Source organism: Danaus plexippus (assembly GCF_018135715.1).
Source record: "Danaus plexippus chromosome 29 unlocalized genomic scaffold, MEX_DaPlex mxdp_36, whole genome shotgun sequence".
Taxonomy (NCBI): Eukaryota; Metazoa; Arthropoda; class Insecta; order Lepidoptera; family Nymphalidae; genus Danaus; species Danaus plexippus.
In genome coordinates, this window is record NW_026869857.1 from 1,569,870 (window position 1) to 1,583,552 (window position 13,683).

Sequence of the window (13,683 nt, forward strand, 5' to 3'; positions counted from 1 at the left end):
TCTGTTTGTATTGTTTACTTTGCAGAATAAAACAGACATTACAATTTATATGTTTATAAAACGAGAGTTACATCAAAATGTATAATCCCATTGGTTGTAAATGGGTACTTATCGATTAATAAATGTTCTGATCCTTGTAATAAGAGATATAATATTCAAGCATTTATATTATAATTGTTTTATTACAAGTATTCATTGTGATGCATTTTGTTTTAGAGAAAGAAATAAAGCTTTGATATCTATATTGGATGTTAATCTTTATTATATAAGGGAGTTTTTGCTTGACTGAATTTACTCATCGCTCGATGAGTGTATAATTTTGCGCTTGCATCGCCTCGTGTCTTTGTCCATACACTCGGATGTTTTCAGAATCAGGCAATATATATATATATATTAATGTCTGTGCGTCTCTCTAGTTTGTGTGCCTCATTTCTGCTAAAATATATATCCACATTTTCTCCGAATCGAATAGTAATAATATTTAAAATAGTTAACTAAAGAATTAAAAGCACTCGGTTACAGCAACACGTCCTCTTGAGATGCTTAAATTAGTAGCAGAAAAGTCGCAGCAATTGACAATCAGCCGGCGCCCCGCTTGCATGAATTCGTAAGTCACCGTTAACCTCAAAGAGGTTGCCTTTAAAGTTTCAGGGCTAAGCAACTTAGTATCCCCTCCTTATCATCAGACAACCAGACGCACAACAGGCCTGCATCTCTTCTTTTTAAACCGTCCTTACATCTACTTACACTTTCTCGTTCCTAATGCGCATTGCAAAGGATTAGAATAGTTCACCTGCGTCTGTGTCTCCTTCGAGTTATAATTTGGACATCTTCAATAAATGGAAATAGGCTGATACTGAGATAGTGCTTTTACCACCGACGACTTCATTTCCACCTTTCATCGAATGGAATGACAGTCAAGCACTTCTCTATAGAAATTTAAAAAGAATCAGTCATTTAATTCGTATGCGACCAGAATCGATACGAGCTAGCTGGATCTAGCGGGTGTCGCGATTGAACTTAGCTGTTTTCGCAGAGCACTAAATGGGTAGTCGTCTTTGCAAAGCTCGTCAGAAAAAGATTAAAGTTATGGCAGCTGGTCTGACCTAAAACGCCAAATAAACATATTCCATGGAGATGTCCAAGCTGTGTTAGTTATAAGGATGATTCAGTAATAATGTACAGTTACGTACACCGCGGAGAGGTTGCTGGCCAGCAATCTATTCTGGGAGTTCCAGTCAGATGTCCTAGCCGTAGTATACCAGCATCGGAAAAAGCCCCGAGTAGGAGCGTGCGTGCGAAAGACCGTAGCCTATCGGTTGAACGGGAGATCGAATCCCCGGCCCCCTGTCTGATGATAGTAAGTGTATTTCGTCTAAATCTCAAATGGTGGGCAGGCGGCACGGGAGTCTGACAACTGCTTCGATCTGTACTACTTGCTCCCAGTGTTGCCACTGTTACCCGAAAGAGGGTTCGGCTCTTCATACAATGGAGGGATGTACGGCGTGGGACCGCCATCGTGATGAGCTGGCAGTCGTCGTTGGCAACCGAGTCATGCCGTCGATTGTCATGCCGAGGAGGCCATATTTAGGAACAGAACTGTGACTCATGTGCTGATCAATTCCAAATAGTGGTGTCTCCCTCCCTAGTCTTTGGAGCCGAAGCGAGAGGAATAAGAGCAGCCTTCTAGTTGTACTAAGACTTATGTCGGAAGTATGCTCATATTCTCCTAGTACCCTTATCGGCGTTGGAAAAATGCGCTATAGGGTCACGAACGAATGCCATAACGACCTGTTACTCCGCTAACACAAAAAGGATACCTTATGAAACTAACTCGGTCGTCATAGGCTTATCCTAAAGACCTTTCCATACCTCTCCAACTTCCCCCTTGGGTTCAAGAGAAGTAAGATTCGGCTTCTCCAATAAAAAAAATATTGGTAGTGCGACATTTTACCTATCATTCATATTATGACAGATGACGATGATGATGATCTGTTGAATTGAACTTTGGAAATTTATTTTTTGATATAATTTTCAGCAAAATAACTGAAAGGCCTTAACAGTATAAGCAACCTCTATTTTATGGATCTTTGCAATACTGTCAGTGAACTGTAAATAAAATATTACCACGTGTGTACATATTAAATAAAACTAATTGTTAGACTCTCATTAACAATAACATTAAATAAAATGTCTATATATAACAAGTGACTAGACGTAGACGTTTATTTTTATATTCAAACAATTAATATTTTATTGTCAAAAAAAGTGCTGAAATTTTTAGTTTTAATATCAATGATTCTTACAAAACCTCAGAGTAATAATTTTTCTCGCTGATGTCTTCGTTTCAGTTGTTATAAAAAATATTTACAAAGTTACAACCGATTCTCTCCTAGTACAGAAAAAAAGCTGTTTTAATAATATTAATAAAGTGCATATAAGATCTTATTAATATTAATCAGCAGTCAGCCTTATTTTATCATCTTCGCTAGCAATAAATACGTTCCCACAACACACACTTTTCACTGTCCAAAATGAATTTGTTAACGACACTTCTTCTAAGGTGAGTGATTTAATATCATCTGTTTAATGCGACGTGTGTTTTGTTGAGGAAATTTAAAAAATACATTCAAATTTTTATCATTTTTTTAAGAATATTTCATTTATTTTAATGTTAATAGTTCTTTATAATCAATGTTTTTTGAAGTACAGTTGTTAGTTTAGCTCTCGTTGCTTAAACTACGCGTACTAAAGACGTTCTATTAATATAACTATGTGGACTCGATCCGTGCGCAGAAATCTTAATGCTCTTCTTGATACCTAGGTAACACTGAACATGTTTAGAAAATGAAAGACGTCTTAATGTAGAAAAGTTGCCAATACTTTATTGTTTTTCTAAGTAATCTCCATTCCTCTACACATCGTCGCATTCGGTGGAACCTGTGTGATAAGCACTGGGCCCATTCTTCCTTAGGGATCTCTTCTATGGCATTTTCATACTTTTTTACCGCATCTTCAGGGTTCATAAAGCGAATACCTCGAATTTTAATTATTTTATTTTTAATTCTTGGGAATAAATCAAAGCCTCAGGGCGACAGATCTAAGCTGTATGGCGGATGACTCGACACCTGCCATAGTCAAATATTTAACAGTCCGTTTTGTGGAGTGCGCTAAAGCATTTTCGTGGTGAAAGAGGATGCTGCTCAGAGAGCGTTGCCGTCGATTATTTCAAAGACAACAGGCAAACGGCGATTGACATACCAGTCTGCAGTAACTGTCCTTCCATCTTCTAGTATAATTGTCGCGGAATAGCTTTTCCGACCCAATAATGAGGCAAACATCTTTTTTCCTTGACTTTTTCCTGTCTTCACCTTAGTTGGCCGATTCTCGAAAGGAAACACCCATTGAGCTGATTGTCTTTTGGTTTCGGGTTCGTAGCAATGTATCCAGCTTTCAAAATCTGTTACGATTTCAAATACAGCATTTGAGTCACCGCCGTTGAATTTATCTAACATTAGGCGACACCTATCCATGCGAAGGTGTTTCTGGCAGTCGGTTAAAGTATGGGGAATCCATCTGGTGCAAAGCTTCCTGACGCCTGAACGTTTGTGTAATAATACCGCCTAGACGTTTTTGAACTTGACTCATATCAATGCCGAGGCTTGCCCGTATCTGCTGATAAGTTACTCTCTTATCTTCGTCTATCATGCGTCGCACAACACTGATGTTATCTTCAGTGATCGCTGTTACAGTACGTCCCTCACGCGGATCAACATTGAGGGTGCATTTTCATTGGTCGATAAGGCCCGCATTCGGGGTGCGGGAGATTTCTGTAACGCATGCCATAGGGCCCGCAAAGAGTTTATCGTTTTCACTGGTCGTCAGAGCCCGTATACGGGGTGCGGGTGATTTCTATAACGCATGCGAATTCCGTTATTCCGGAATGCGGATATCACCCGCACACGTTTAATCGACCGAGTTATCGACCAGTGGATTTCATTGGTTGTTAGCTCGCATGCGGGTACTCCCCGCAATCGGGCTAACTACCGACTTATCGACCAATGAAAATGCGCCTTGAGATTGCTACGTTCACGCTTCAACTCATTAAACCAATTGTAAATTGAGGCACGAGATGGAGCTTCCTTAAGAAATGCTAATCTCAGCCTATCATAGGTTTGTTGTTGAGTAAGGTCACAAGGAAGGTCATACTAAATCATTGACCGAAAATTTTCTCGCGTTAGGTACATTCTCACGTGTAACGAGAGTTTTAATTTTGCCGCCAATTCACAAAAACAAATGACAAATGAATGCAATATACTAAATTTGATTAGAAAAGAGTTCTACAATTGAAATAAAAAAAAATAATAAACTAAGTTTCTAACTGGCCCGTTCCAAACATTTTCAGTGTTACCCACGTATAACCGATAGTTTCAATATTGATTCATATCTTAAGGATTATAGTGATAAAATTGAATTGAAATTGCTGTACGCAAAAATATTCAGAGAGAATGAGATCTAAGAGTTTAGCGAGTATTCATTACTATGCGTGTTTTGTTATTTTTAAATCCTACATGGTCCAAACGTTAAGGTTACTTTGCAGCAACCGTGATCACGGACAGGCGAGATGAAAGTGACATCACTATAAATACGTCCATTTGAAACATTTTTTTATTCTTCTTTTTTGAGTATTGTCAGTCTGATATCCTGTATTCGTTTTTAATACTAAGCGCTTAAGATCACAATCACTTGCCACTTAGCGTCACGACTATTAAGTCATGAGAATTAATGATGACAGTATACAGTTGATACAAAAGAATGTCATTAGTGAGATGAGGAGTAGTAACGTGTATATACAATATATTTACAGTGCACTGTTAGGAGTTGGATTTTGTAGAAAATTTCCACCCGGGTTCAAATTTGGTGCGGCCACAGCTGCTTACCAGGTCGAGGGCGCCTGGAACGTCAGCGGTACGTTTATGTTCGGGTTTTTAATATTGAATTTAAATAACTCTAATAAGCATTTCATTGACAGACAAATCCGCAAGTATCTGGGACACGTTCGTGCACACTAGACCAGAGATTATAGCAGATAGATCCAACGGGGACGTCGCCTGTGACAGCTACAACCAATGGATGAGAGACGTGGAAATAGCTTCGGAGTTGGGATTAGATTTCTACAGGTAATAAATTGATTCTGGTGTTCCACTACTTATTTGTTGGTTGCAATGAAATTAGAATTGATATTCTTCATTTAATTCACTGATACAAATTACTGCACGATTCCTTTTCTTTGTGTGTATAATATTAATAATAGTGAAATATTTATTAAAAACTATGTTTAATTTTCAATGCTGATATTAAATTGATATATGTTTTATATCAGATTTTCTCTCTCCTGGCCAAGAATTTTGCCATATGGTTTTACAAATAAGACAAGCGAAGACGGAGTAAAATTTTACTCCAATTTTATCGATGCTCTATTGGAGAGAGGAATTGAGCCTGTCGTAACAATATATCACTGGGATCTGCCACAAAATTTACAAGATCTTGGTGAGTTTCGAAGATGTGCAACTGTTGTTAAAAGTATTCAATACAAATGCATTGCTTTTATACTATTTAAAATAGAATACATAATAAAACGAAAAGGTTTTTATACTAAAACCCGATGGTATCCCATATATTGTCTTTAAAAAATGTCCATCGGTTCGTAAACATCTCATATCAGCAAAACCCGGAGAGCTTCGGGAAAGCAATTTTTGTCCTCATTCCCAAAAAAGATCGAGTCACAGATCCGAAAGATACTAGACCGATAGCCGTAACAAATACTATATCCAAAATCTTTTTCTCAGTTCTACAAACGAGAATGACGCGATTCATGCTCAGCAACAGGTATTTTAGGCCAAATCACCAGAAAGGGTTTTTACCCGGAATTTCTGGATGCCTAGAACACAACACTTTGCTGTCGGAGAGTTTAAAAGATGCTAGGAAAAGCGAGAGGCAAATTACAGTGTGTTGGATAGACTTAGAGAACGCGTTCGGGTCGATACAACACGAATTGATGCTATTCGCGCTGAGATAGTACAACTTTCCGCCCCTAATTACTGATATGATCGCGTCGTATTACTCAAAATTAAAGTTTTCTATAACAACTAAAGAAGGCCATTCAAAAACTTTTAGTTACAATGTAGGACTATTTCAAGGTTGCTGTTTGTCTCCAATTGTATTTAATATTGTAATTAACATCTTAGTAGATAAAATAACCAGCAACGAGAAAAAATGGGGGTATCGGTTCAAGTTTAATAATAAATACACAGAATCCATTTTAGCCTTCGCTGACGATCTCGCAATACTGACACGTAACCCCAAACACTGTCAAGTACTATTAGATGAAGTGGATAGATTCTGTGAGTGGACCGATGGATTGAGGACAAAACCAAGTAAATGTCACTGTCTGTGTCTCGGTAGGCGGAGTACAAGATACACCTCATACGATCCGGGATTATCGTTAGGCGGTCAATGCATTTCTACGGTTACAGAAAATGCACCATTTAAATTTCTCGGTCGGAAGATTGATAATATAGGTCGTACTCCATCTTTAGAAGGTATAGTAGATAGCGTTTTAAACGATCTCAACAGGTTAATAGCCAACAGATCAGTAATGTTAAAAAAGCTTGGATCTACGATAATTATCTAACTTCACGTTTAAATTGGCCTTTCCTCGTTTATGATTTTAATTAAACCCTTTTGTCAAAGTTAGATGCAGGCGTCATAAAGATGTTGAAGTTGTGGATCGGGCTCGCGCTAACGGCTGATTCATCGGCTTTATTTAGGGATTTGAGTCTAAAAAGGCCAGAGGAGCTCTATAAACACCTGAGAGTTCCAAGAGATACATCCTGGGGAAATCCCAGGATGACGTCTCTACATCGCTTCCAAAAGACAAAGATGCCCCAGAGTTAGAGTCAAGGCTTCAATTCCACAAGCAGTTTATGTTAGGAGCGCAAAGTAACAGAGTAGGATTAGGATCAAGTAGGAAGGTCCAAGATACGGATATATTGAAGTCTTTTATTCGGCAAGACGAGAATGATAAATATAAGATCCATGCAATAAGTTTAGAAATGCAGAACGAGTGGTTAGACATAGGAGATTTTTGCACCCCATTAGCACTAAAATGGTGCACCTTAATGGATGATTGGTCGCAGGATTGCTAAAATTCTATCTCAATGCGTTCCAGATGACTCTCCCAGATCAGAGTAATTTAGTAAGATGGGGTAAAGGTACCGAAAAGACTTGCTATATCTGTGGGAAGGCAGTTGGAACTGCTAGGCACTTGTTAGTGGGATGTAGGGTACTCCTCGATAGCGGTTAGTACTCGCGTCGTCATGATAGGGTTCTGGAAATCATACGTGAAGCGGTTAGTCTTTCGGTAGCCAGAGCGCAAAAGGAAATAACCACAAACGAGCGATCAGTAGGTTTTGTGAGAGAGGGCACTAGGGCTATAAAAACAAATGTCAAGCCTTACTCCATCCTTAAAGCGGCTACGGATTGGACTATAATGATGGATACGTGTGAAAAACAATACAAAATCCCCGAGGATATTTGTGCATCGACCTCCAGACCAGACATATTTATGTATTCGCGAATCTTAAAGCGCGTTGTGATGATAGAGCTTACGGTTCCTTGGGAAACCAACATCCCCAAAGACCATACCATCAAGGTCAACAAATATTACGAGCTAACAAACGAACTCACTCGAAATAGGTTCGTCGTGGATTTATATGCGGTAGAAGTGGGCGCGAGAGGTATAACGGCTAAATCTCTCTACAACCTACTAAAAGGCTTGGGCCTGTCCAGAACTCACATCAATTCGTTCTTGGAACGTACTTCGAAGGCAGCCCTAGTAGGTTCTTTTCAAATATGGTTAGGTAGGGAGAGGAGCTTAGACAGTGGAGGTGAGCGTTTAACGCGCGTTAGTTAGGGGCCCCTTAAACCTACACCTGGGTCGCAAGTCCCAGGCACTGTTGAAGCTCCACTCCCTGCAACGCAATGGACCCGGCACCCGCACGGTGAATCCATTGAATGCTAAGAGGTTTCGTCTCTTGTCGTCCACTTATTTTACCAATGTTCAATGTATGAGCTCAAAGAGTTCATCTCTCATGATCCGTCTATAGCGCCTTATACAGATTCCGTCAAATGAGAAACAAGTCGTTCGTCATGTACAGAACTAAACGAGCGGGTTTATAACTAAAGTATTTTTTAAGAAAATATTTGAAATACAAAATAACACTCACATTACATATCATTCTTCACGTGAACAACTCTACCCACATTAAAAAGACATTTTAGCTGTTCCTGTGATCACGACTTGTGACATGTGATTAATGTATCTACTAGGGACTTCATTAACTCAGACAGCATCATCTGCCGTCAAAACCACGATAATAATTTAGAAAGTGATGAATGCTTTTCAATAACAACACGTTCTTCGCAAACGATTTCTTCATCGGCACACTAAAACAGAACCGTCGAACGCCAAACCACTTTGATGGAAAAATAAGGAATTCTTATTTTAAAAATCAGGAACTTTAAAGGAATCCTTCAAATGTAACGTCAATCACATTAAATCCCGAGTTTTCTCCATGTTTCAGTGCATTATGTTCAGGCTTGTAGGGCTATTATGAAATATTTGTTAGCCCAAGTTATAATTCACAGGCGGCTGGACCAATCCTTTAATATCGGATTGGTTTGCGGACTACGCTCGTGTTGTGTTCAGTCTGTACGCCGACCGGGTCAAGACTTGGATCACTCTTAATGAACCCATGACGTTTTGCGACATTGCTTACACTTTTGGAATTCACGCTCCTGGAATAGTTAGCAGTGGAATTGGCAATTACATATGCAGCAAGAACACAATGTTGGCACACGCTAAAGCCTGGCGGATATACGACAAGGAGTTTAGACGAAAATATAAAGGTAAAAAAATATATGAATTTATGAACAATACTTTAGGTTGTTGATTTGTCAACAATAAATGTAACCTTTAGCTTCTACTGAATTAATTCTGCATACATACGAGTTCACTAATGTGTTACATTACATTTTAAAGGCAAAGTGTCTATCACCAATCAAATCATATGGTTTGAGGGTACTGATGAAAATGAAGGGGAGGCGGCTGAACTGGCTCTACAGTTAATGGTGAATAAAAATACTTCAACTGTCCAAAAATAATATTGTCACTAAATACTTTTGATTCATTTAATTTCGTACAATTCAGGGAGGATTGTACTCACACCCAATCTACTCTAAGAAAGGCGGCTGGCCTGAGCAAATAGAAAGACTCATAGCGGAAAAGAGTAAGCAACAGGGTTTCTCCAAATCCAGATTGCCAGAATTTACGAAAGAAGAAAAAAAATTAGTAAGAGGTGAGAATAAAACCTAAACAGTCTATTCATTACATTGTTAATAATAGTAACAAAGCTAAAATTATTAAGAAAGCCATATCAATAGGAAAAGGTTTCGATTTCAAGGTTTTATTTTGTGAAATTTTTCAAAGGCACATATGATTTCTTCGGCTTGAACTACTATACCTCACGAACTGCTCGCCGTGCCCGAGGAGAAGTTGTTGGTCCTTGGCCTCTCTCCGGTGGACCAGACATTGATGTAATACTATCAGTCCGACCAGAATGGCCGCAGGCTAGCACCAGCTGGTTGTATGTGAGTTTGGCTGCTAATTTATACAGTTTTAAGCCTCATAAAGCTTGAACATTGTCTTTGGAGACTGTTCGCATATCACACGCGAGCCAGGTTGTGACAAAAACAACAAAGAAGTTACTAACTCCTGTTCCAGGTATACCCGGAAGGTTTCCGGAAGCTCATATCTTGGTTGAAGAAACAGTACGGAAACGTGGAAATCTTTATAACAGAGAACGGTTTCTTAACCACCGGCGAGGATTTAGAGGATCAAGTTCGTATAGATTATCATAAGGAGCATTTGGAACAGGTAATTAATATAAAAAATTCAAGACGCATGAATTAAAGAACTATGTCATTATTTTAACTACTATCTTCCACCAGGTTCTCCTCGCGATTCAAGAAGATAAGGCCAATGTCGTGGCGTACACTGCTTGGTCCATGTTAGACAACTTTGAATGGAGCGGTGGCTATAGGTAAAGAAACATCGACTTAAAATGTTTTCGGATTTTCTTCTGTTCGTAATCTGATGATTAATAATTATCGTTTCAGTTCCAAATTCGGTTTGTACGAAGTGGACTTCAACGACCCAGCCCGCGTCCGGCGCCCGAGAGCCTCCGCACAGTTTTACAAAGAGATTGTGAAAGCGAAATAATTTGATTTATATGACTGAACTTGGAACTGAACTTACAACTGTGAGATGTTATTTATTTGATAAATAATAAAATTAATTTTATTTGCAAAATCGGAACGTAACTTGGTCCCCCCCCAACAATTATTCCTACTCCTGATGGACCAATCGACTTGACTTTTTAGGTTGTTGCATGTCCGACCGTTCCATACAGAAACATATTACATTATACGTTATATCGCTTTTGTTATATATATTTATTATATTGAATTATTGAAAGACACTTTGACAGCAATCTGTTTAGTATACTAGCGTGTACACCGAGCCTAACAGAGGCAAGACGACAACTGTCTTGGCTCCTATATAAATATTATTGCCGTCCTTAAGCTTAGATGTACATTGAAGAAACTATATTAGATTTTCAGTGTTCATAGTCTTGCGCCGTATGGCCACATGTCCACTCCTCAAACTCGCGAGGCGATATAACGCTAACCTAGGTTCAATTACCGCACTATTTGCAACAGAGGCTGAGGCGGACGGTGATCGGGCGGTTCTTGGCGTTCTTCTTAGGAGAAGGAGCCTCGCCTTCAGCATGTTCGCCTTCTTGCCCGTCGGTTCCGTCTCGTCCTCGTCCTTATCCTCGTGTTCCTTAAGTTTGCTAGATGACGCTTGCCTTCTATTTTGATCTTCCTTGAACTGAGAGTTTGCGCTCTTCTCTATATCCGCGAACTCTTGCACGAGGGCACCCAGCGAATATTATGATGATGTTACTATTATGATCATAAAAAATATGATCCCTAAATAAAGAAAAATGCTGAAACGTATGTTTGTAGTGAAGATGACTGGGTGTTCTTTTGGTGTTTCATGTCTGTCCTCCAGCGGCAAACGGTTTATCGCGATTTAAATATTGTCTAATAACCTGTGAAGGCGACTGGCGCTGTAGCATGCCGTCCTCGGGGTGGCCATCGGAGGCCATCATCTTGAACGCGAGTTTCTGCACCTATACGAGGTACGACCGTCCCAAGGGTGCCTCTAAGAGGCCGGACCTCGGTTTAGGATGTTATTAAAGGGGGGGTTGGCATCGGGTGGTGGGACTTCATGACGACCCCCTAACGGCAGAGTCCGAATTAGTCCGAATTGGTCCAAAGTGGTCCGAACTTTCAATATGGTGGAACTATAACCCAAAGTCAGTATTTGAAGCTGAAAAAAAATTATACGAACAGATTAATTAACACTTATCAACATTTGTTCTAGCAGTTTATATCAAAATGTTTTTTTAGCGGAAAAAGAATATTGAAAAAAATGTATGGAGAAAATCTTAAATTTGTTTTTTTGGTTGTTTTTTCTTAAATTACATTAAATACATTTTTAAAAATAGGAATTATTATAGAATAGAATAATATATTTTTTTAATTATACATAAAAATCTTCTATAAAAATCGTACAATAACTAAATTAAATTAAAAACCACAAATTAAAACAGCCACTATATATAAAAATCATTCTAAAGCACCTGGCACATTTCCTGGAGCTTCTTCATCAACTTCTATTTCTTCTTCTTCCGCTTCTATTATTTCTTCTGTTATTAATTACTGGAAACAAACTTAATGATTTACTATTGGTGTGTTTAGGTTTCAGATGAGATATATAAGGATCTGAAGAGATCAAAGAATTGTGTATAATATCTACATTATTTTACAATCTTTCTGTTTTCCTCGTGTGGCGCTCTCTGGTATATCTGAAGTCCTTATTTTTTGCTTCACCTGCTCCTTCTGACATAATTCCGATAGGAAGACAAGAGAATTGCTTGCATGTGTCAGCAGATGCAACATCTTGTGTATGCTGGAAGGCATGTTATACCAGGGGTAATGATTTAAATGAAACTAATATATTTCCGGATAAACTACGCGGATTTTATTATGTTAAAACTACATAATCCCGACGTTTCGGTTACTTTGCAGCAATCGTGATCACGGGCAGACGAGATGTGTATGTCTGTCAGTTGGTCCTGTTATTTATCATCTACCGCCATCGATTTCTTAATTTTCTGGCGTACCGCTCTGGATACCGGCAGAATGCGCTTACGGTGTCGCGAGGTCCTGCGGTGTGGTCACGGACATGGGGTTTTATATTTTTGAGGAGGGGGTCCCAGGTGTTGGATAGATTCCAGCCATCTTCTCTATTGAAATTGGGATGTTTTTAAATTTCAATAGCCTTACTTATTAACCTCGGTATATACTAGTCTTCCCGAGCGAGGATTTGTGGTTTATCAAACCGAATGTAGTGGCCTGGTTTGTCCATTGTGTGTTCACACACTGCGGACTTCGACGAGCGCTTATTTTTGATATCTGAGATGTGTTCTTTGCAGTATTCACGGAATCCATCGATATTGACAGCCTTCCCACAAGATAACACTTGCAATACAACTGCGAGGTGTTTGATTAAATCAGTATCGATCTTTGTTATTTGAGCTGTCTTTTCGTATTCCCGGAAAAATCTTCTGACCGTATTTCCATCATTAGTAGTTCCAAAGCCCTGCTTCACAACATCAATCAAAAGTCCCATCTGTTCTTTGAACTCTGATTGCACCATGTGCTTTCAAAACTTCTTAAGTTGTCCACATTTCAAAATCCAAATTATACGAATTGTGTAAAGGACATTCCGAGCTTCGAATCCACATATGGAGTGTTGATAGTCCATATCGATATACATCTTCCCGTACAGGTCTTGAAAACATTTGTTGAAGATTGTTCATCTCACTAGGTTTTGCAAGACAAACGTTGCACGTAGCTGCAGTTGGAATATCTGTAATTATTGCAGTGACTTTTCCGTCAATCATTGTCAGGTGCAACTCATGACTAACTTCCAAGTTTCCGCAACTTGAAACAGTCAAATTTTGTATTTTTTCCTCCATTACAGCTTGCTCTTGCTTAACAAAGTCAACAGTTTCCTTAGCAAACTGAAATTTGATAGGTCTGCAATAAAACGTTGAAGATGGCTTAGGATTGTTCCAAATAACAACATTATCGGTCTAGAGACCGATAGAGGAGCTAGAGCTTCAGAGGAACGAGGCTCGTCATGAACACAGAAGAGTCATCGAATCCAGCCAGTTCACTCCTTTGCTTGTAGTTGCTCGTGTAGAAGAACCATCGAATCCCCATTTGCTGGTTAGCTTTAAGCTTCCTTTGGAAATTGTTAAATTATTACCAACCTATGTGACCTCGTCATCGCCGGCAAAGGCGGTGTGTGTTGGTGTAATAATTTTGTGTGATGAGGGTATTCGTATCCGTATTGTCGGTTGTTATTTTGTCGTTAGGGTCTAAGTGGACGCCTCTTGCCTAATTTTTTGGGACGGGACGTCTATT

At 39.1% G+C, this 13,683-nt stretch overlaps 1 protein-coding gene across 1 annotated transcript; it reads left to right on the forward strand.

Annotated features, from left to right (window-relative positions):
• Nucleotides 1-2,421: 2,421 nt before the first annotated feature.
• On the forward strand, nt 2,422-10,383 carry LOC116777028 (myrosinase 1-like). Its single transcript, XM_061529090.1, has 11 exons — nt 2,422-2,563; nt 4,868-4,968; nt 5,033-5,180; nt 5,384-5,550; nt 8,710-8,970; nt 9,104-9,192; nt 9,272-9,419; nt 9,551-9,711; nt 9,845-9,997; nt 10,072-10,163; nt 10,240-10,383. Exons 1-11 carry the CDS (start codon nt 2,535-2,537, stop codon nt 10,340-10,342), a joined length of 1,452 nt encoding a protein of 483 aa, XP_061385074.1. The 5' UTR covers nt 2,422-2,534; the 3' UTR covers nt 10,343-10,383.
• Nucleotides 10,384-13,683: the final 3,300 nt, after the last annotated feature.